General features: G+C 44.2%; 1 protein-coding gene across 1 annotated transcript; it reads left to right on the forward strand.

Annotated features, from left to right (window-relative positions):
- The first annotated feature begins 963 nt into the window (after nucleotides 1-963).
- ATP6V1G3 (ATPase H+ transporting V1 subunit G3) lies at nucleotides 964-22,891 on the forward strand. Its single transcript, XM_081866230.1, has 3 exons — nucleotides 964-1,361; nucleotides 20,277-20,377; nucleotides 22,250-22,891. Exons 1-3 carry the CDS (start codon nucleotides 1,280-1,282, stop codon nucleotides 22,421-22,423), a joined length of 357 nt encoding a protein of 118 aa, XP_081722356.1. The 5' UTR covers nucleotides 964-1,279; the 3' UTR covers nucleotides 22,424-22,891.
- The last annotated feature ends 1,822 nt before the right edge of the window (nucleotides 22,892-24,713 follow it).

A 24,713-nucleotide genomic window follows, 5' to 3' on the forward strand; every position in this document is an offset into this window, starting at 1 on the left:
CCTGTGCTTTCTAGTGGTTTCACCTTATTGCACAAAAAAAAAAAAAAAAAATCTGATCTCTTGGGGAAGCGGGTTCATTGCACAATCAAGAAACCAGCTGTAATTGTATTGCGTGTGGAGGTCCCCAAGCCACCCCTCAAAATAATTCACAATTCACACGTAATTTTAGTTTTAGGTTTTTGGCACTATTTTGGCCACAACTTTATTAAAATACAAAATCTGTGAGTGGTTGCTTAGACATTGGTTATGACTATTTGTCCCCCCGCCTGAGACAAAAGTGACATTCCAAACTCCATCAGAAGCCAGTGAAGGGAAAGACAATGTTGGGGATCAGTTGAGCTAAGCGTCAGTCCCTCACCGCTCACCCAACCAGCTCCCCAAGGCTTGCCGGCCCTGGTCCCATTTCAGGGATTGGATGAAATCGTGGCAAGCCCCAGGATTCCTTTAACGGAATTCCCTTCCAGCACCATTGGAGGGGCAGGCACAGCCTATCCTGACCCCTCCACCACCAATTTTTATAACCAATGCCTAACCGCAACCTGACAAGTTGTGACGAATTGCTAAGTAGTAGGCAAGAACCAGATGGCACCAGCCAATCAGCCAAATGGCAAAATTCCTACTAGGCCCCTGCCCCAACGGCAGACGGCCCCATGACAGGCATAGCAAGGTCAACCGGAACACAGGGCAGGCGGGCGGGTGATCCAATGCTCTCTGCGAAAGAGAAAGCAGAAGAAGTGAGCCCCAATATTTAAAACCTATGGTCCCACCCACACAATTTGCTACATGCAATTTGCCCCAGCAACCCAGTCAGCCAATCATTGCACCAGGCACTAACCATTGACCTGCCTGGCAACAGAGGGCTGGCCCGGCAGCCCCCACCGCAACCCATGCTCTCGTTTTAGGGAGAACACGCTTTACCAGAATTTGCTGGTATGTTAATTTCCCACTCAAAAATAGCAATGGTCTGGAAGTGTCCTGAAATCTGCTGGTACTCTAATTACTTTTGCTCTTAAAAAAAAAAAAAAAGGTCCACAAATATTATGGACAAACACAGGCATCAGATTTTCAAAACATTTCAGTGATCCTGTATAAACCAGAGCAGAAGGAGAACTGGTCTGTGCGGCTCCCTTACAGCCACCTCCCAGAGCATGAATCTCGCTTCAGGAGGCTTGGGCAGGGCAAAGTGAATCCTCTTAATGTTGACACAACAAGACACAGCATAAAGTCCCCTTCCTCTTTCCCAGTCACCGCACAGCATCTCTGAAATCAAGGAGCCAGAATGACGAGCCAGTCTCAGGGAATCCAACAGCTTTTGCAGGCTGAAAAGCGTGCCAAGGACAAGCTTGAGGAAGCCAAAAAAAGTAAGTTGTGCAGCCCCTGGGCTGACTGCATTTCTTTAACGAATGTCAATGGAAAAAGCACAGGGATTTTTATTTAATGTATTTTTTTTAGCTTTAAATAAGTCATTTACACACAAAGAGGCATAGACAGAAAGGCATAACAAATCTATCTGTTTAACATAAATTATACCAAGTGAGTAACTAAATTTGTAGTATTGTTATAAGTGAAGTTATCTCCTCGTCATATTATTCCTGCAGATTACTTCCAACATGTATTTTATATCATTCTGGTCATTTGTTTTCTCATTCCAGTAGCAAATAAACTTATACCAACAATCCACAGATTTTTATTTTTGCCCACTTATTCTTCCTGTCATTTCTTATAATAGTTTGTCGTATGTATATTAGTCCATTATATATACACACACACACACACATATATATATATACATATACATTATATATATATATACATATACATATGCATTTTATATATATATATATATATATATATATATATATATATATATATATATATATATATTCTAGTCCTCAAATGATTTATTTTTGTTCCAACTAATGGCCACTAATATTTGCACTGTAACTAACATATTTCCCATGTTTATTTTTATATTGGATCAATATTAACCCAAAATTAACCTGTGTTTTAATTTGTTGGAAGCCGCCCAGAATGACTAGGTAACTCAGTCAGATGGGTGGCATATAAATGTTGTTGTTGTTGTTCCAATCCACCCAAGAACAGAACTTGGGCTTTTCCAATTGCCCTCAGTTGCATTGATCACATTAACCCAGAATTGCTTTGCTACTTTACATTCCCAACCAAATGTGGTTAAAATCTCAACATCTTGCTTCTTTCTCCAGACTAGCTATTACAGTAGCTAGTACATTTTCCTTCACTTATGAGGAGTATGAAGTCATAAATATAAAATCATATACCTTTTTTGTTTTGCAGCAACATTTATAGAATAAGCATAGGAATTCGGGCGCTAATTCATCTTTACTCAACATTTTAACTTCTTCTTCCATTTCGCTCTTAAACTCTTTCTCCTTACTGTCTTGGGACATATCTGAGACTGGGCCTTCAACCAATGAAACTGGCTTCAAGTCCATGAAATGAGAGTTTTGCTCGCAGTGTTTTTTGTGTGTGGTGTGGCTTTTTTAACCCATTCAGAGCTATGCTCCTGCTCCCTTCATTCACTTCCATTAAGTACTACTATAGTTGACTGTAACCCACTTGTGGCCTTGGTTGGACTCCCAAGTCCCATCTTCCTCAACCAGCATGGTCAGCGATGATGGGAGCTGTAGTCCAACAACACAGGGCTGGGTGTCTGCATTGATCCAAAGGCAAACTCTTCTGGAAGCACTGAGGACGCCATCTTCGTAGTCAAGAAAACCCCACAATTAATTGGAAGAAGAAGAAGAAGAAGAAGAAGAAGAAGAAGAAGAAGAAGAAGAAGAAGAGTAGTTTGGATTTGATATCCCGCCTTTCACTCCCCTTCAGGAGTCCCAAAGCGGCTAACATTCTCCTTTCCCTTCCTCCCCCACAACAAACACTCTGTGAGGTGAGTGGGGCTGAGAGACTTCAGAGAAGTGTGACTAGCCCAAGATCACCCAGCAGCTGCATGTGGAGGAGCGGAGACACAAACCCGGTTCCCCAGATTATGAGACTACCGCTCTTAACCACTACACCACACTGGCTCACACTGGTAGCTGTTATAGCAACGAGCTCATGTATATTTATATTCACTTGCTTTGATAATTGGCTTGCTTTGATACTATCCTTGGGGTGCTGAGCTCTCAGTCCAGAAAGGGGAACTATCTGTAAGATCTGGGTGTTTGCCACCTATGCTCTCACCTGATCAGGTGGAGAGATGGGAAATCCAGGCCACAGTGGCGTATGCTGCTTTGTGTATAACGAATGCATGAATGTTTGCTTGGGTGCAGATAAGCCATCTTCTTCTGCTGCATCCATCCTACCTCAGTAAATCCTGATAGACCTGGCAGGCTGATTTGCTGTAAGTCTACACCTTTCCTTCATAAGGCACTAGAACTGATCACTCTGATGTTTTTGACCTCCTTCTTTGGTATCCCAGCACCCAACCACTCTCACAACTCCTTTGGACCTGCAGTTCAGAACAGTGTCGCACGGGTTGGCCATCTCCACTGAAGTTGGTACGGTTGACTCAGTTGGATTAACTAGATTAGCTGCTGACCAGTCACCCAAACGGGTAAGATGGTTTACGAACTGCTTATACAGCCCCAGAGGTTTTATGTTGCATTGTGGCCTGTGGAGTGTGTACAGTCCAGAATTGCTTCCTCTTTGTGTGCTGGGCTTTTAATTAGTAACCTGCAGACCGGTGGCACCCACCTCCACAAGCCCTTCCTTCAGAAAGCACCAGTTGCGAGGTAATCTGTTCCAGCCAGTTGCAGTCCGGCCTTGTCAGTGCTGGATTCAGTTGTCAAGCAAAACATTGAGCTTGCCCTTTCTGAACAGAGAAGGGCCTGCCATGTTAAACTGGAAAACATGACCTTCGTTTTCTTGCAAAGAGATTGTTGTGTGTTGAGTTTTTACATGCTTCAGTGATTGCTGCCTTTCTGTTCTGGGGAAGGAGGCAAGAAAAGGTATTTCTGAAGCCTCTTTTAAAGGCTTATGATCTTGCTGTTCAGCTAAGCCCTAGCAGATTGGAGGAAAGTTGGGATATGAACACCATGCTAAGCATGTAATACTAACAGGCCAGGGTGGCCAAGTTATAGTAATAATAACAACTTACTATTTGTACCCTGTCCATCTGACTGGGTTGCCCCAGCCACTCTGTGCAGCTTCCAAGATAGCATAATAAAGCATAATAAAATATTAAACCTTATAAAGCTCCCCCATACAGGGCTGCCGTCAGATGCCCTCTCAAGGTTATGTAGTTACTCATCTCCTTGACATCCTTCCCTTATCTCATTTGGGTAGCACTGTGAGTAAGCCATGAAACCTTGTGCACAGGCCAGTGGGACATCCCTGCTGGCCTGTCATTGTGTAGTCAGCTCCCAGATGGCTCATACCTTCCATCAAACCAAAGCACTAGGATATTCCAGCAAACTGAACAGGCTGAACCTTTCCCCACTGGTTCTCTTGTTCACTAGCACCACCTCCTCCCTACCCACTAGTGCTGTTATCTTCTCTAACTGGGTCAATCCTCAGGAACCTAGTGGTGTGTGCTTCTGCCAACATGGAGGATGAAAAGGAGGAGGCAATAGCGATCAGCGTGTGGAAGCAGAGGTACTTGGTGATCATTGGGGCCAGCAGGAAGGAAAAAAGGCTTAGAGGCTTCAGCCAGCATAGATATTAATGGCATAGCTATCAATTCAAGCTTGAAGGTCAGTTTAGATCACATCTGGAGAACACACCTGGAGATACCTTTTGGCTTTATGTCCACAGACCCGACGAGGGGGTTTGTTGAGCCAAACGCAGCTTTTCCTCAAATTTTATGCACAAACTGACAACACTGCAGGCCCCAGAGTGCATCCACATTAGATATATGTAAAGAAACCCTCTTCTGCTTGTGGGTCTTCCTTGCTAGACTGAGCCTTCAGAGATCCTGCTGTTACATTTCTTCTCCATCTTTCCCAGAGCTTTCTCTTAGTAATGCAGTAAAGCAATACATTGTGATCTGCGCTCCCAGAGAATGTGTGCAAACCCAGTGTACACATGAAGCTTCCATGCTTCCGCATAGCTTTGTCCCACACTTTTGCAGTAATATTCAAAAACCTCCATGACTGGTCATATAGGCCCTTCCCAGCCAATCAATGTTTAGCAGGAAGAGAGGACAACAATCAGCCCAAAGGAAGCCACCCTGTTGCCAGCAGCATAGGATTAAGTGAGGCAACTCCTGTGCAACATTGTTAAGGGATTTTTCTCACCCATTCAACACATTAGCAGAAACTATGATTGGGTGGGCAGTGGCGTAGCGTGGGTTGTCAGCACCCGGGGCAAGGCAAGTAATTTGCGCCCCCAACCCATGGATTTGCACCCCCTAACCCATGGATCTGCGCCCCCTAACTCATGGATTTGCGCCCCTAACCCTAACCCCCAGATGTTGCGCCCGGTGCAGCCGGCGCCCCCTGCACCCCCCACGCTATGCCACTGTGGGTGGGAAAGGCAAGCTTGAATTGTCCCACATACATGGGTGCTTAATTGACACACACGCTCCCAACTAATGGGGTAGCAGTCCCTTCCCATAATGTGGATTTATGTGATGGGGGACTGCTATACCTCATTATTAGGTTTCTACCCTGACACTAGGGGACGCGGGTGGTGCTGTGGGTTAAACCAGAGCCTAGGGCTTGCCGATCAGAAGGTCAGCAGTTCGAATCCCCACAGCAGGGTGAGCTCCCATTGCTTGGTCCCTGCTCCTGCCAACCTAGCAGTTCAAAAGCACGAAGTGCAAGTAGATAAATAGGTACTGCTCCGGCGGGAAGGTAAACGGTGTTTCTGTGTGCTGCTCTGGTTTGCCAGAAGCGGCTTAGTCATGCTGGCCACATGACCCAGAAGCTATACGCCGGCTCCCTCGGCCAGTAAAGCGAGATGAGTGCCGCAACCCTAGAGTTGTCGGTCAGGGGTCCCTTTACCTTTACCTTTTACCCTGACACTAGTGATGGGAGTACGTGTGTGAACTTATTCCTGTGGGGCAAAATATTCTACCCTCTGTGTGCACCTAGATAAGGAAAAGGGGGGAGGAACCCTGGAAGAAAACTATTTTGTTGTTAGAAATGTATTGATTACATGATTATTATTTTTTGCATGATTGTAATATATAGAGCAATCATCATCCGGCATTCAGACTACTCACTTTCACCTATTGCCATATTAAAGCTCAGAAGGCGCTGAACCTAAATTCATATCTCTGCCACCACCTCTTGTGTGATGAGATCTACACATCTGGTATGAATCAAACGTCTGCTATATCCCGACCCTTGATGTCAGCTGTGTCCTTGAGTGACCAAACAACAGGCCCTTGTTTGTGCCGCTTAGTGCGTAAAAGAAAAGGTTAATGTGATCCAAACCTTTCATTAATTTTCGCTTTGCCTTGTGTAAAACAGCAGGTTTAGATCTAGGTCCTGTCATGAGACGCAATCAGGTGTAACACAGCCCAAGCCAGAGAGAGACAGTGGTTGAATCTATCCACAACACTGCAGTGCCGCTGCCAATTTACTCACAGTGTCCAAATTCAGTGAAATAAGAAACAGCAGGTCGCTGGTGTGACTGGACCAATGGCCGTGTGGGAAACCTTAGAGGCTGCCATGCTAGCATGACATCCAGAACTTCGTAATATACACACCGTGCATCAAGCACACCTTTTTTGATTTTGCAGGGTTAAAAACGGAAGCAATGTCATGAGACTACAGCTGAGAGTGCCCAGCTCTGCTTCAGTAGTTTATTAGACAATGTCAAAATGACTTATTTCTCGTAATATTTTTGAGGTGTTTTACGAGGTCACATTTCGAGGCCCCATCGAAATGGTCAAAGACTTAAGGCCTAGATTAGATGTGATGTTATAGCACATAAAGCACTTGTCTCTTTCGGCAAACCATGAATCTTTGCATTTCCCATAATCAGTGGTGTAGCGTGGGGGAAGGGGTGCCGTGGCCCCGGGGCAGAATGCTGAGGGGGCGCAACCCAGTGCCCCCCATGATGGATTCCCTCACCGAGGCCACGTGACGGTCACCTTCCAAAGATGTGAGTTGGTCCTGGGCCAGGCCTTTGGGGCTGTGGCAGTGCCTTCTTCTCCTCACAGAGAAAGGATGCCCACCAAGCAGAGCCAGGACTCATCCTAGGCCTGCTGTGGCTATAGCACTGCTGGGATGCCACTAGGCCAACTAAGGAGTGCCAGCTGCTGCTCTCACTGGGAGCTCACCAAGCTGAGTGGGCAAATGCAGCAACTAGCAGGTGACCTCCATGAGGAGCAACCGCCACAGGGGCACAGCGAATGACCACAAGGAAGTTAGGGGATGCAATCCTTGCCTTGCCCCGGGGGCTCCCAATGCATGCTATGCCATAATAGTGTCTCTTCTAGGCCCATGAAATGCACTCTGAAAATTTGTCTCCTATATTAAGTCTGAGGCGTGTTTCCACTGATTGTATGAATGATGAATAGCTTTATGTCGTGATAATGTTCACATCCACCACCTTCTGTTCCCATTCCTTGGTGTGACTCTGGTTATCTTACTTCCTTCTCTGGAACCATAAGCTTTTACATCTCAAGGGAAAGGATAGCATATTCTCTCCGATTCTACAGCTTGCCATGGCCCCACAGCAGCCAGCTTGTGTTATGACGCATTACCACGTTGCAAAACGTCTATGTCCAATAGGAACACACCGCCCTCATATTGATAGCATGAGCCTGAATCAAAATATTTGATTTCAGGCATCATGAAGCATTTGCAGTGAGTCAGCCCAACTTCCAGGCCAGCGGCTGCTGGAGGCTTCGGCACAGTTGCTGAGCACATAGAAGCTCAGTCATATTCAATGAATGTTAACCCTGGGAAAACATGCACTTCGGGCTCTTTGCAGAGGGGGGCGGAGCAGAATAACTCTTTAAAATAGTTTGTGCCCATCTGTACATAATCCGAGAGATACCATATAGAGTCTGGCAACTGCAATTAAACAACATGGGGTAGGCAGAAGTATGCGTATCCCAGAAGTTGAAACGATATTCAATAAATCCATGTGGTTCCTCGCCAGATTGTTTCTGCACTGGCGAGGCTGTGTATAATCACACTTGATCTCTCTTTGAATCCTGCAATAAGCAAAGTCAGCAAGTCAAATGCCCGTAAATCGACTCAAGGCCTCCAAAGGTTTTCCTTTCGTTTGGTTTCCCCGCAGCTTAAATCTACTCACGGAGAGGCAGGTACTGATATGGGACTGCGCTGCCCACCGAGCGGATAATTTACCGCTGGATCAGTCAGTTCCATCCAGAGTTGTCTCAAGTCACAGAACCACGGACAAGACTAGTTTTTCCAAGCATCATCCTCATTGCTGTGCCATGCCCAGAGGAGTTGCATTGCTACGTGTCACTTCCGATACAGCTTCGCATGTGCGCTGCAACCTCATGCGATCCAATGTGGCGTGGCAAGCCAGAGAAAAACAGGGTGGAGGGGTGAGCAATTGCCTCGAGTCTAAAAGCTAAGCATTCATCAAATGTGGCTTTGTTAGGGTCTGAGTCTGATCCTTCTTACAGTGCTTCCACCCTCCTGATATTCGCCCAGAAACCCCCAGAGTTACACCAGTGGAACAGATACAGAAATGAAAGGCCGCCATTTCTCGTAAGATGCTTGTAGACAAGAAACAGCATTGTGTGTGTGAGGTGATTTCAGTGAGCTGGGCTCAGTTAACAGGGATGGCTTTCGCCTGGATACAGGGGAGAATTCCAATATCAGAGGCAGGATGATTGAGTGTGGCTAGAAGGAGGAGAAGCTGTACTCCAGCTCTTACATATTTCAGACCCTCCAAGTGTCCCTGTTTTCCAGGGACAGTCCCAGATTTACAGAAGCCATCTCGGTTTCTGGTTTGATCCCGGAATGTCCCACTTTTCCTTAGGATGTCCCTGTTTTCATTGGAGTAATGTTGGAGGGTATGGAGATATGCGACCCCTTAGCCAAGGAGGTAAGTAACTAACTATACAACCTTTAGAAGACATCTGAAAGCAACCCTGTATAGGGAAGTTTTATAATGTTTAATGTTTGATGATTATTTTTATTTTGGAAGCTGCCCAGAGTGGCTGGGGCAACCCAGTCACATGGGTGGGGTATAAATAGTATCACAATTATAGTATAGTATAGTATAGTATAGTATAGTATAGTATAGTATAGTATAGTATAGTATAGTTAAGTTATAGTATAGTAATAGTATAGTATAGTAATAATAATTAATTAAATAGAATAGGATGTCACTATTTTCATCGGCTAAATGTTAAAGGCTATGCATATTTCCATCATTAGACGGCTAAGAGCATGGGTAGGCAAACTAAGGCCTGGGGGCCGGATCCGGCCCACGGACAGTCCGGGAATCAGTGTGTTTTTACATGAGTAGAATGTGTCCTTTTATTTAAAATGCATCTCTGGGTTATTTGTGAGGCATAGGAATTCATTATTATTATTATTATTATTATTATTATTATTATTATTATTAAAATATAGTCTGGCCCCCCACAAGGTCTGAGGGACAGTGGACCAGCCTCCTGCTGAAAAAGTTTGCTGACCCCTGGCTAAGAGGATGAAGTCTTTAAAATAGATAAAAAGTGGGCTTTGGGAGTCAAACCTCCCAATTAGAAAGAAACCTGCTAGAAGGCAATGTGAATGTGTTGTCAAAAATGTATAAGATGCTAGTAAAATGGGAAACAAAAAATGAACAAGTGAAATCTTCAATGATACATTGGGCAATAGGGATTAGTAATAATATTGAGATAGGTGCATATGAGCAATTGTGGAATAATGATACAAAATAACTTTTTAATGCACATATATCCATATGCATACATGCACACATAAAAAGGAAGGTAATCCGTTTTGGCTGATGGGGCAGTATCCTGCTAACTTCAGTCTCAACTCATCCAGCACCACCTGCCTCTCTTTTTATTTACATCTGGTCTAGAGATATGGCCCTGGCTGTCAGCTCCCTCGTCCTTAGTGTCTGTGTTGCCTTTGCAGAACTCAACCGAAAGTACCATATTTTTTGCTCTATAAGACTCACTTTTTCCCTCCTAAAAAGTAAGGGGAAATGTGTGTGCATCTTATGGAGCAAATGCAGGCTGCGCAGGTATCCCAGAAGCCAGAACAGCAAGAGGGATTGCTGCTTTCACTGCGCAGCGAACCCTCTTGCTGTTCTGGATTCTGAGATTCAGAATATATTTTTTTCTTGTTTTCCTCCTCCAAAAACTAAGTGCGTCTTGTGGTCTGGTGCATCTTATAGAGCGAAAAATACGGTAATATGGGGACAAAACCAGAATTAGCTGGCTCTGCCTACTGCTGGGCTGCAAACACATTTACAGTGCTACTTCGGGTTAAGTACTTAATTCGTTCTGGAGGTCTGTTCTTAACCTGAAACTGTTCTTAATCTGAAGCACCACTTTAGCTAGTGGGGCCTCCTGCTGCTGCCGCGTCACCAAAACACGATTTATGTTCTCATCCTGAAGCAAAGTTCCTAACCTGAAGCACTATTTCTGGGTTAGCGGAGTGTGTAACCTGAAGCGTATGTAACCTGAGGTACCACTGTACAGCATATTCAAAGCACATTCCTTCCTTCCAAAAATTCTGGGCACCGTGAAGATTCCTTTGTCAAGCCCCAGACTCTGGTCACGTATTACCTTGAAACTGCAGCAGCAACAGTTTCACCCCCAGTAATCTGGTAGCAATCCTGCGGCAATATTTATGTTCTGTTTCATCAATTGCAGGACTATTCTACTAGTAGGATTCACTTTGTACCCTCTAAGTATTTGAAGCAGCCAAGAAGGCTGCGGAGAATCAAAGGCTGTCTTGTAATCGATATATGCTGCCGAGAGATTGTGCTTTCCCATTTACGAGTTCACCAAGATCACAGCATCCACAGCGAGCTGATCGGCGAACTAAAACGCATAAGAGTGTGCTCTCATTAGGGGATTTGGGTCTGTGCTGCTCTTCTTGCACCTCCTTTGTGTTCCCATGTCATATTACATGGTTTTTAAACATCAGTTGTACGTAGAGTTGACATGGGCAGGAGGCAACTGTGCCAGCCTCCAAGCACTGATCCTAAATCTGCTGTTTATATAAACCGTATCCACGTATACTTTCTCCATTTGATCAGGAACTGATCTCTGCTAAAACAGCTTGGGAACGGGATATCTTAAGGAGCACCTGAGCCAAGTCCAGATTATCAATGGTGCACCTGGAGCAGGTACACCAGGGCCCTGCCTCCAAAGGGGGCACGACTCTGAGCTTTCCTTTTAAAAAAGCAGCCGTAAGATAAGGAGCCTCCTATTAAGAAAGTTAGGGACCCAGGTGGTGCTGTGGGTTAAACCACAGAGCCTAGGACTTGCCGATCAGAAGGTCGGCAGTTCGAATCCCAGAAACGGGGTGAGCTCCCGTTGCTTGGTCCCTGCTCCTGCCAACCTAGCAGTTCGAAAGCACGTCAGAGTGCAAGTAGATAAATAGGTACCACTCTGGCAGGAAGGTAAAAAGCGTTTCCTTGCGCTGCTCTGGTTCGCCAGAAGCGGCTTAGTCATGCTGGCCACATGACCCAGAAGCTGTACGCTGGCTCCCTCGGCCAATAAAGCGAGATGAGCGCTGCAACCCCAGAGTTGGTCACAACTGGACCTAATGGTCAGGGGTCCCTTTACCTTTAATTCATAAAAGACATGTCTCCTTGTAACTTGAGACCTGGCCATTTACAAATGGAACGCTGATGCAAAACACAGGATCACTTTTGACCCAGTTTTTTCAGATGAGGGTCATGTAATCCAACCCCCTGCAATGCAGGAATCCTGCCCACAACTGTCTCTGGGTGGGTTCGAATAATAATTTAATAATAACAATTTATTATTTATACCCCACCCATCTGGCTGGGCTTCCCCAGCCACTCTGGGCGGCTTCCAACAAAATATTAAAATACAGTACAGTCATACCTCAGGTTGAATGTGCCTCAGGTTGAGTGCTTTCGGGTTGCGCGCCGTTGCAACCCAGAAGTAACGGAGCGCGTTACTTCCGGGTTTCGCTGCTCCCACATGCACAGACTCTCAAAATGATGTCATGCGCATGCACAGAAGTGGCAAAATGCAACCCGCACATGCACAGATGCGCCGCCGCGTCTTACGTTCCATTCAGGATGCGAACGGGGCTCCAGAACGGATCCCATTCGCATCCCAAGATACCACTGTAATGCATCAAACATTAAAAGCTTCCCTAAACAGGGCTGCCTTCAGATGTCTTCTAAAAGTCTGGTAGTTGTTGTTCTCTTTGACATCTGGTGGGAGGGCATTCCACAGGGTGGGTGCCACCACCGAGAAGACCCTCTGCCTGGTTCCCTGTAACTTGGCTTCTCACAGTGAGGGAACCGCCAGAAGGCCCTCTGTGCTGGACCTCAGTGTCCAGGTAGAATGATGGGGGTGGAGATGTTCCTTCAGATATACTGGACCGAGGCCATTTAGGGCTTTAAAGTTCAGCACCAACACTTTGAATTGTGCTCAGAAACATACTCGAACCACCAACCTTCTGGTTAACAAAGTCAGAGCTATGCTTGAAGAGTGCATTGTTTCAGCACATGGAGATAGGAACCCCTTCATCCTAACGAGCTGTTCTTTTCTCCCTTCCCTTTAATGCAATTTCTTATTTCCTATTCCATAGAATCTCTGCAGTTTGCCCAGGTAAAGTAATTAATACATGGGAAGAAAGTTTGGAGGTTTGGGAGCAGGAAGTGATTTGTAGGGTTCTGTGTGAACGAAGTAGAGTCTTAGATGAAGTATAATGTGAACAGGTGTTGCATGTTAAGCCTTGTGCTGGACTTCTGTGCAAAGCGACGATGGTGACATGGATGAGGAAAATAGATGGGTGATTTTAAAACTCTGAGGTTTTATTATTGGTTACTAATCTTTGTAAACCACTTGTGTTTTGCTGGAATCTCTGAAACACCAGAGGCCCATGGTATTCCTTGTAGTGTGCAAAACTTATACCATTGCTATTATTTATTCTTTAAGATACCACAAGACTTAATCTGACCTTGCCCAAGCAAGCCTTTATATCCAAGCCTGATCACTGATATTGTCTGGAGCAGTGCAGACAGTTGTCCCCTGTATTAAAAGCCTCAATCACTTTTAGGCATTTCTTGATGACATTTTTATGCCCACAGGTCTATGTCGCTGTTTAAAATCTTCATGAGTAGCTAGTCATTTTGATGGTTATTTTGTTCTATTTTTTAATGGTTTACTTTTCATGTTTTATTGTTGTATGCTGCCCTGGTATTTTATGAGACGGTGGAATAGGAATTCTTTTATAATTAGCTGTTTGCAGTGTTCCCAATAGCATATATAGAGCTTATGTGCACCGCAAGGGGAGACAGGAAGCAAGGTCCACATGGCTGCCTCCGCTGTGAGAGACCAGCTCCATTGGTCTTTCCATCCAAGCTTGTACTTAAAGGAGCTTTGTGATTTTAAGAATAGGTGTATTGAGTTTGATTATTTTCCTCATGCTCTTCTCTCCTTGTCCTCCTTTTGTGTAAGAGAGACTTTTTGATAGCTATACCGACTTCTGTTATCTCTTCGGTTTCCATAACATGGAAAATTTTACTTCTAGTGGGGTGATAAAAAGTCACATAGCACTTTCAGAATGAGTCACTACTGTAGACCCAATCTCCCTCCCCCCAGTAAGTTTTGCTTTCTATTTCTTCTTTTTGCTCTTTCTGTGGTGCTATTTTTGTTTCTTCCTTTGCATTTGACGGGCAACTGCAACAACAACAAAATGCCCGTCAAATGCAAAGGAAGAAACAAAAATAGCACCAAGAAAATGAAGGCCCTCCTTCCCCCTGACAGGATGGCCATGTCTCCTACTTTCCAGAGGAATGAAATGCAATGTGTAACTCCTAGGAGCCAAGGTCCCTTTGCCCACCCACCCCCTAAAATATTTGAGGGGACCATCCCTTCTAAGTTGATGGGCATTGCCATTCAAATGGTGTGTGTGCATCGCATCATGTGATCATTAGGGATGGGGCTTATCTGCCCCCCCCCATATTTTATTCAAGTTGGCATCCCTGTTGCAAGTGATATGCAACTGGCCACCCTAAACCCTAGGGAGCTTACAGCCTAAATTCCGACAGCAGGAGGCAAATAAAAGTTGCAGGAAACAAGGGATGAATGTGAGTGGGTGCACATGGGCCTCATTTTAATTATAGACTATTTAATTCATGTCATCAGTTTGCATTTCTTAGTGCAGAAAGTATTGATCTGATGTGTAGAGATCTTTCCTGTTCTAATTGATTCAAGAGAGTTCTGGAAGCTTCTAGAAGCTTCTCTGTGTGAAGGAAACAAGCAGAAGGTTTGTGATGTTTGGGTTATTCCTTCAGAGAAGCTGAGTACAGCTGGTTTAAACTGGTTCTGTTATCTCTTTCCGTCAAGATCATGCTTACTATAAAAATAAGGCCAGAAGGAGCCTGGGTTTCATTTTATCTTCCTATCTCTTTTCCTGCTGGTGTGGTGTTCTGTATATAGTGTTAAGTTTCATTTCATTTCATTTCATTTCATTTTTTATTTGTATGCCGCCTTTCCACAGTTAAAAACAATGCTTAAGGCGGCTTACAGCATGACAAGATTTACAAGTTGCAAGTCTAAAATAAGTTTTAGACTTATTATAAGTTATTGTAAGTTTAAGTTAAGTCAGCTTGAAACTGGATTTCTTGTGGACAGTGCCAATCCTGAATGTATTGGATTTGTGACCATTATGTTCATTTGCCTTCAGCAGCAGTAAAGCTCTGCTGGAAGAAATATTAATTGCCTTTGGTCTATTTTGGGGGGAATCCTGCAATATGTTTAAGTTTTCATTCTGCTAACTATACGTTTGAGTTCTACTCTGGATCAGTATTGAGTAGACTTTCAATGACACATGTCACATTTTCAAAGAAAAGATACACTATCTGAGCAATCCTTAGAGTAGCCCTGGGAGCTGTGACTGAGAAAATAGTGGCTTTCTTTACATCCTTTGGGCTGAGGTGAGATTCAAACTGGTGACTTCATAGCTCACAGTCTTCAGCCACAACAACAGCTCTCAACATCCACCTGCGACTTGCTCCTCTAAGCTGATACATTACAAGGACATGTGTGCAGCACTGCATCTTAACATCACATCCTGTGTGAAGCGAGCTGTGCGGTTTGAACTTGCTTGCCTGCCTCTTCACGCAAGTGGGAACCACCTTGCTACAGCTCTTAGCTGCTGTCGTGTTGACCCCTTTTATGAACTGCAGGACTGTGCCATGAGTGGACTGACTTATGGGATCAACTTTATGTTTTAGCTTAAACTTCAAGATCCACCAACCAGGTACAAAATGGTGGCTGTGGGGGTGGAACCAATCATCTACTGCATCCTATAAGCCAGGAATACCCAATATGGTGCCTTCTAGTTGTTGTTGGACTACAGTTATCGTCACTGACTATTGGCTGTGTTGGCTACGGCTGATGGGACTTGGAGTCCAACAGCCCTGGAAGATCTGCCCATTGGCTATTTGTGTCATAAGCCATGCACTGGAATAGCCTGCATGCATATGTACAATTTTGCAAGGGTTTTGAACACAGAATTCTAAAAAGTGAAGAAAAAAAACAGTCCACAAAAACCAAACAATTTTACTTCATATTACTAAATTATTGGGAGTCATAAACTCAGCAAGTCACCGAGAGGCTGATTTGTAGAACATGTTCTGTCTTTTGCCAATCTGTGCTACTCTTAATGTTAAGAGCAATGCAAGAGGCTGCCATGAATTGTCAGTCACTTTTAGCCCACAGAAGCAAACTTCATATTAGTAAACAATCCAGTTTCCCCTCCTGGCTATTCTGTCCTGTCCTGGGCATGTCTCTGCCTTTCGCAAATGGATGGGTTCTCCCCTCCCTCCTTTCAGTATAGCTTTTATTAAAGGGATCTTACCCAGTGAGATGGAGCACCCAACTCTCCACTAGGGATGGGGGGAAGAAATTCCATTCAGTCCTCATTCAAAGGTGAACTTACCCCAGATTTGCAGTATCATAAATAATATGCAAACCGAAACACAGCTATCCTTTGAAATTCACACTTCTCTGAAGTTTGCCGTGCAGGTCTCCAGTCAAGTAATGTGTACAAAATTGCATATACTGGGATAAAGTGTGCATATAATTGTGTATATTAGCAAAGAGTAGCATATATCAGCACATTATACTAGTGAAAATTGCTTTACACAAAAATAAATAAATCATGGAGACTTTTTTAAATAAATAAAAAATCACAACTGATATAGAAATGTGGAGAACTGAATTTCAGATTGAAAAAAATGAGAAACTGAAATGGACATATTTTTCCATAACACAGACTTCCCTCCTTTGCTGAAGAGGCCATGGGAATGGTTAAATCTCAGCAGGGAGCCAGAGGTCCATTTACTAGATAGATAGATAGATAGATAGATAGATAGATAGATAGATAGATAGATAGATAGCCATGCATCTGACTGGGTTGGCCCAGCTATTCTGGGTGGCTTCCAACAAATTATAAAACCCCAGTAAAATATGAAAGGAATCCCTGAGCGCTATGCTTTCAGGTTCCAAAAAAGTCATAGGATTTATTTTTCAGATTTCAACCTACAGATCCAAGTAAACAAATAAATGCAATTCACTCAGGAATGTGGGCACTTACCTGAGGCTGACCCATTATAGTTTGCTGCCTCAGATGAAGCACACAATAGTCTCCCCCACCCCAATTCGGCACACAGAAGTAGTTGAACCTTACATCGACACCAGTGGAGGAGTAGCATCTTCCACTACACCTGAGGCATCAAACCAGATTAGGGGGCTCAGGACAGGCCACGTGGCAGCAGAGTGAAATGTCTGGAGAGGCCAGGAGGAATGGCCTGGGAATGCTGCTACTGTCTAACAGTAGAGCCAGTCCGGTAGTAACCTGGGTCTTCGCTAAATTTACAGTGAACTCCTTTTAAGAAGTAAGTCCTACTGAGTTCAATGGAATTTGTTCCCAGGTAAGTGGGCATGGGATTGTGGCCTTGTTTTTAGTGTTCCCTGGGGAATTAAAGAACCTTTTAATGAGGGTGAAAGAGGAGAGCGCAAAATATGGTCTGAAGCTCAACATCAAAAGAACGAAGATCAAGGCCACTTGGCTCATCACCTCCTGGCAAAGGAAAAGAAATGGAGGCATTGAGAGATTTTACTTTTTTGGGCTCCATGATCACTGCAGATGGTGACAGCAGTCACGAAATTAAAGACGCCTGCTCCTTGGGAGAAAGGCAATGGCAAACCTAGACAGCATCTTAAAAAGCAGAGACATCACCTTGCCAACAAAGGTCCGTATAGTTAAAGCCATGGTTTTCCCAGTAGTGATGTATGGAAGTGAGAGCTGGACCATAAAGAAGGCTGATCGCCAAAGAATTGATGCTTTTCAATTATAGTGCTGGAGGAGACTCTTGAGAGTCCCATGGACTGCAAGAAGATCAAGCCTATCCATTCTGAAGGAAATCAGCCCCGAGTGCTCACTGGAAGGACAGATCCTGAAGCTGAGGCTCCAATACTTTGGCCACCTCATGAGAAGAGAAGACTCCCTGGAAAAGACCCTGATGTTGGGAAAGATGGAGGGCACGAGGAGAAGGGGACGACGGAGGACGAGATGGTTGGACTGTGTTCTCGAAGCTACGAACATGAGTTTGACCAAACTGCGGGAGGCAATGGAAGACAGGAGTGCCTGGCGTGCTCTGGTCCATGGGATCATGAAGAGTCAGACACGACTAAATGACTAAACAACAACAACAACAACAAGGATTACCTTTAAGATCGTCACTTTCCCATCCTTCATTTCGTGATTTGTTCCGCCCATTCTCGACTTTACCTTCGCTTTCATGTCAGCAGCATATTTGTGCTAGAAACCTCCTTTGATGTTCCCACCCACCTTTGCATTTAGCAAGTGTTGAGAAAAGGGAGGGGGGAACCCCATAAAATGTAAATGTTGCAGCTCAGCGAGTGGCTGAACTGTATCTTTGTAGTGCCTTGGAAATCTGCCAGCATTAAATAGAATCCAGTTGGTGTTGACTGAAAGGCTCCTGGCTGCAAATCAATATGGCAAATCTTGCAGAATAATGTCTTTTCTCATCAGCGACAACTAAAATCTGTTCTCTGGCTGTGGCTGTTGGAAATTGGGGGTGGGGGGGGGAGAGAGAGAAGAAATGTTTGATTTGAAGCTGAAAGCATGATAGGGAGTCATCAACGGTTGCACCAAGGAACGCATTGTGACAGTGCCCAGTGCCTTTTTGGTTAGGGAGCCTGGGAACATTTGAGTTGCTGATGTGAGATTGTAAATCAAATGGTCCTGATCATGGAATCAGCACATAATCAAAATGCCCAGTAAACTCCATACGAGTTTCCTTCCCGTAGCCAGCAGGTGGGGAACAGAGGAAGAAGACAGGCTCAGTGACAATGGAGGCAATTGTGCTTCCTCTCAGAAGTTTATGTACATTGTTAAAAAAGCAGACTCAATAATAATAATAATAATAATAATAATAATAATAATAATAATATCCTTCCTTTAAATAAATAAAAGTAATAAGATACTATGCGCTGCCTCAATAGCTGATCTCAAGATGAAAGATTCACACAGTTCAACAAATTTAAACAGGGCTGAGAACCTGTGTTCCTCCAGACATTATTGGACTACAAATCCCATCATCCCTGGAGTCACAGGATCAGGAGTAATACAATCTGAAGACACGTTAAGTTAATTGATGAGAAGTCATTTTGGACTTTTTGAGTGACGAAAAAGGAAGGTTGGGCCTGGAAGGGAAACATTAAAAAAAACCACCACTTAGCAGATTAGCACGGAAACTGTCATTTTTATCACAGCCAGAAATTTTCTCGGAGTGTTCATATGAAATCATATAAACAATGGTAGTACTAACAATTGACAGAATGTGTTGTAGAAGTACCATTCTTTTATCACTATTTCATCCAGCCTTACTGGAACTCTTATTATTTACATAAACTAGAGATTATATCCACAGACAAATGCCAATTGAGGGATTGGTACCACTGGATAGAATCACTATGTGATCTGTAAGCGATCAAATTCTCTAAATGCTCTCCTTGGTTCTCCCCTCTATAAACGGTCCATTTTAGAGCCAGTTACCTGACAAATCTCCAGCCAGCTTCACTTAAGATTCGCTTTTACTGTGCTGTGTTTTCAAGCTTTTACTGAGCTGTGTGCAGCCTGTTTTTGTGCCTCCTGTTTCATGCTTGGCCTGGTTTTGGGAGTCGGGGAGAGGGGAGCCTGCCATAGCAGGAGAGGAGACATACCCGTGACTGTTCACCAGCCTAACTCATCTCTACCTCTTGGCCTCCTTCCTCTCACTCACCAGCTTCTGCCTCCGATTCTTGACTTCTCTCTGCCACAGACTCTCCCCGCTCACTAAGCCAAGTTACCCCGTCACCATCCAACACCTCTCTTCCCAGTCTTCTCCCTGCAACCACTCGCCATTGCCCTACCACTGCTCCCTGGGTTCTGAGCCTTCTTCCCTTCCTGGTTCCCCGGCTGGTTCCTCCCATCACTCCTCTGTTGTCCAACCACCACATGACACCTTGCCTAATCTGCCAGAGATTCTACTGCGGCTCAGACTCATCTCCTGTCCTATATCCATCCCAGTTTCACCAAGAGGAACAGTGTTTTTGAAATCAACCCTGGGTTGTCGGCATGTGCACACCAATCAGAGGAACAGGAGAGCTCAAGACTTGCTCCCGTGTCATGGAGATACGAAATACCAGGAATCTCTGTGAAACAGCCCTGATAAACTAACGCGGGTGGGGAATCTCATTCCTTATCTCTACACTGGGAGCAAAAATAACTTGTAGGAGAAATGTTGTGTTGCCCGTTGAACTCTGGCCATTGAATCTATTCTTCACAGGGTGGTTGGTAACCTAACAGGTTTATTTGCAGGGTTGTAAACACTGAATGCAAGCCCGCAGCAGTTTCGTCTAGTCCAAGGGGAGGCTAATACTCAGCTTAAGGGGGTGGCGGGCAGCAAGTTCGCTGTGTTTGAATACAAGGATGGTGCTCTCTGCGCCCTTTTCTAAGCCGCAGGCTTGAGATTTCCAGGCATGAAAGAGAGGCCATGTAGAAATAATATTAACTTGTACTGTACTGTAATGCCAGCTGAATCACCTTTCCTTTTTGTTTTCCCAGGAAAGGGAAAGAGACTGAAGCAAGCCAAAGAAGAAGCTACAGCAGAGATTGACCATTACAGGCTACAAAGGGAAAAGGATTTCAGACATAAGCAGTCCAATGTGAGTAAGAGTACCAAGGGAAGATTGGATAAATTAAGGGTTGCTTCTCACACTTACTTGGCTGAGTATAGTCTCTCTGTGGAATGTCAGTGAGCGTGTGTATTTCACCTCTGTGCGTGAATGGTTACATGCATCCCAGATGCTTAGATGCATAGGTCCAGTTCCTACAGTACTTCCTGTTCAAAGGCCCAACTCACATGCTTGCAGCTAAAGATACTTTCCATTTGCTTCCAGACACACTACATAAGCTAGAGCATGGGTAGGCAAACTAAGGCCCAAGGGGTGGATCCGGCCCAATCGCCTTCTAAATCCGGCCCGCAGACAGTCTGGGATTCAGCATGTTTTTACATGAGTAGAATGTGTCCTTTTATTTAAAATGCGTCTCTGGGTTATTTGTGTGGCATAGGAATTCGTTCATTATTATTATTTTTTCAAAATATAGTCCGGCCCCCCCACAAGGTCTGAGGGACAGTGGACCGGCCCCCTGCTGAAAAAGTTTGCTGACCCCTGAACTAGAGTGATAACTCTAAATACATCTTCCATGCACATCAAACCATTGTGGGTGTTTCAATTCAGGGGTGCCTGATGCCTGACATTCCTTCTGCATACAGATAGGTAGCCATGTTGGTCTGCCATAGTCAAAACAAAATAAAAAAATTCCTTCCAGTAGCACCTTAAAGACCAACTAAGTTAGTTCTTGGTATGAGCTTTCGTGTGCATGCACACTTCTTCAGATACACTGAAACAGAAGTCACCAGACCCTTCTATATAGTGACATTCTATACAAGATGGACATTCTATACAAGATGGACATTCTATACAAGATCTCAAAGTAGCTGTTCTATTACAAAGGAATTTCAGAAATAGACTGGAAAGAGAAGCTGCTGAATTGCAACTTATTACCAAACTTAAAACCATGGAGAGACCTGGTCTGAACAAAGACATTGGATTATTATCTCATTATACATGACAAAGCCATTTTTCACCTTCTCACCCCTTGCTTTTTCCTGTAAGACCTATTGCAGTCGTTAAGAGTCGTCAACAGGCTCATCACAGCTATCTGCCAATCACCCAATCCCACCACCCTTCTGAGTAATACCCCTCCCCACCTTCTCACTATATAGAAGGGTCTGGTGACTTCTGTTTCAGTGTATCTGAAGAAGTGTGCATGCACACGAAAGCTCATACCAAGAACTAACTTAGTTGGTCTTTAAGGTGCTACTGGAAGGAATTTTTTTATTTTGTTTTTATTCCTTCTGCATGAAAGTGAGAGACCATGGATGGAATTCCAGTCATTATTTGTAGTCTACCAGCAATTCCTCCCCTCCTCCAATTCTTTTCATGTGTGAAACCTTGGTAGGCTGAGATAAGGGACCAAACTCAACTAACACAGTGCGCTAGTACTCCCACTAGAGCAGCAGGGCTCCCCCCTCTCCTCCCTCTGCACCTACCCCAAATCTTCTCTGGTTGGAAGAAACCCCAGAACAGCCTGAACGGATGCAAGAGGGGAGATAATTTCTTCTGGCAAGCAGAAATGCTTTTACTGGTGGAATGACCAACTAACACAACCTTGAATTCCACCCATGATCTCTCACTTTCATGCTGGGCTTTGCAGAAGCAACATCATACATCACTGTGCAACACGTGTTACGGAAAGGGGAAGCACTGGGAGAGATTTGTTATGCTTCTTTCTATAGCTTGGTTTGTAGGGAGAGAAGATATCCGCACCTCGCTTCCTCCATGTTGACTGTATGTGCAGAAGACTAAGGGAGAGGTTTCTCTTGTTTCGGGCCTGGCTTTGGAGCAAGTGGCACAATCTTGTTCATTTCTTTCTCTTTTGTTCATGGGATATGTCTTGTTTTGCCTTTGTAGATCATGGGCTCTCAAGGGAACCTATCGACAAAAATAGATGAAGAAACCACAGCAAAGATCCGGGACCTCACTAGTAACTATCATAAGAACATGGAGAGCGTGATTGGATGCCTCTTAAACGAGGTGTATCACATCGACCCTGAACTCCACGCAAATTATGCATACACCATTTAAATCCTTCCATGGAAAAGTTTCCAAAGGAGCAATGCCAGCCCTACTATTTGGCAGAGTGAATATTTCCAATTCAGGTGGCAGATTTGCGGGTACCGTTACAGGGCAGTGTGCTGTCAATCATTACATTTTAAGCACTGGTGAGAATTGGGCAGGAGCCATTTGGATTTTCTGCCTCTGACACCACAGCTGTCTTGAGCTGCCTTTGATCAGAAAGCATAATTTCCCTGCCTTTATTGTTTTCTGTTTTCCATTGTGCATGCGATATACACAAAAGCCCAAAGCATGTAGATGTTTCTAAGACATGTGATGTGACCAGTTCCTGCAAGGTTTCATGCAAACATTTGGTCGGATGGATTCTCCCCCACCTTCTCCTCCACCACCCATCCACACATACCCTTTTTTTGGTAGCAAAGAATGTGTCACTTAAATATGGGCAATGGCAGAATAAAGAATTGTTTGACACCAGCAGCTTTTCAGTGGGTGTATTTTACTTCTGTACTTATGTTCCCCACTACTTAAAACGTGTTTGCTTTGCATGACTTGGCCTGTTGCAGGAAATCTGTTTGTCACAATATGTGGAGGGTTTAAAATAACCGAGTGTGCCATCAATATTATAGATATATAATTAGTTTTAAAATTAAAACATTTGTTTCAAGTGTGGCTGTGGTGCATATGGAGAGGCAACAATTATCTACACTAGGTAGCCTTACAGACCAGACTAAATTGTGTAGAAATGATGTAGGACAAGGAAGTCGTGTTTGTGGATTTATTGGTAGTTAGAGTAATTGCCCCTTCCCCTTTTATTGTTCTAAGACAGGAATCTCATAAGACCTAACATTGGTAGGCTTCATACTAGGGATAGATGGATCATCCTGCTCCAATTTGGTTCCCAGCTGAATGTGAGAATTGGCCAGGCTGGTCAGCAAGCTAGTTTAGGCCTTTCCAGGTGCAGCTTTAAAACTTTGTTCTGAAACAGGAAGCATTCCAGCAATGCCAGTGAGCCATCCAGTTTTATGTTCTGATATAAATATAATGTTGAATATCTGGGTATACGTTTTCTGATTTTGCACCCCCATTGCTCCTTTAAAGGGAGTCTTGTGCAGCAGTTATGGATTATCCATGTTATTGATCAAAGCAGGCTTTGTTCTCCTGCACTACAATGCGTAACAGCTGGTCTTTCCATATTTAGTCATTATTTTGTGCTTTTCATAGGCTGCCTAAAACAGTGTCTATGCATGAGTAGCCAACGTGGTGCCCACCAGATGTTGGACTACAGCTCCCATCATCCCTTGCTTTTGGCCATGCCAGTTGGGCTGATGGGATTTGTAGTCCCAGATTTATATTACGTTGGCTACTCCTGCTGCTAAAAGTAAGATTTTTGCATTGGCAAGACAAGGAAGAAGGAAAAGGGGTCAGTTGGGAAAGGTTTTGAGGGAGGGCAAGATTGGTGCTGCCAAAAGAACAGAGATTATGGTGTTGATGCTGATAATCTCTTGCAGACTACATAATCTAATATGTCACTTGCTATTCTAAAAAGGAGCAGCCATCTCTCAGACCCACTCGTGCAACACAAAGTTAATAGTAGTGGATTACATTCGTCTAAGAAGCACCAACAAAGAGATCATTATTATTTTCATAATGTTATGTTTTGCTAATATCAGAAGGAGAACAGGTTAGTCCCAAGCCCCAAGGCATGATGATGAAAGTCACCTTTGATAAAAGATCCCAGTAAAAAGGGGGAGGAATGGACATGCATGTGTGAAGCTACTGGATGATGCAGCAGCCAAAAAAAGCTCAAAAGAAGTCAAGTGCCGCACTCAAAGAAAGTCAAAATCCCACTCTGTTCTATCTTAGTCAGACCACATCTGGATTACTGTGTCCAGTTCTGGGCGCCACAATTTTAAAAGGGTTTTGAGACGCTAGATGATGTGGAGGAGAGGGCAACCAATATGGTCAAGGGTCTGGAAACCAAACCTTATGAGGAAGTTGGGTATGTTTAGCCTGGAAAAGGAAAGACTCAGAGGAGATATGATAGCCCTCTTCAAACAGATAAAGGACTTGCACATGGAGCACGTTTTCTCCTGCTCCAGAGGGTAGGATCCATACCAATGAATTCAAGTTACAAGAAATGAGATTCTGACTAAACACCAGGAAGAGCTTTTTGACAGTAAGAGCTGTTCTACCGTGGAACAGACTCACACAAGAAGTGGTGGCCTCTCCTCCTTTGGGTGTTTTTAAGCAGAGGTTGGATGGTCATCTGTCATGGATGGCTTCATTGAGATTCCTGCGT

The sequence above is a fragment of the Podarcis erhardii genome (genome assembly GCF_964252035.2).
Source record: "Podarcis erhardii genome assembly, chromosome: 6".
Classification (NCBI taxonomy): Eukaryota; Metazoa; Chordata; class Lepidosauria; order Squamata; family Lacertidae; genus Podarcis; species Podarcis erhardii.

Bases quoted from the DNA above. Each gene is read 5' to 3' on its own strand.
- ATP6V1G3 (XM_081866230.1), top strand. From the start codon at position 1,280: ATGACGAGCCAGTCTCAGGGAATCCAACAGCTTTTGCAGGCTGAAAAG. The intron at 1,362-20,276 runs GTAAGTTGTGCA...TTGTTTTCCCAG, and splicing joins GCTTGAGGAAGCCAAAAAAA to GAAAGGGAAAGAGACTGAAG. The intron at 20,378-22,249 runs GTGAGTAAGAGT...TTGCCTTTGTAG, and splicing joins TCAGACATAAGCAGTCCAAT to ATCATGGGCTCTCAAGGGAA.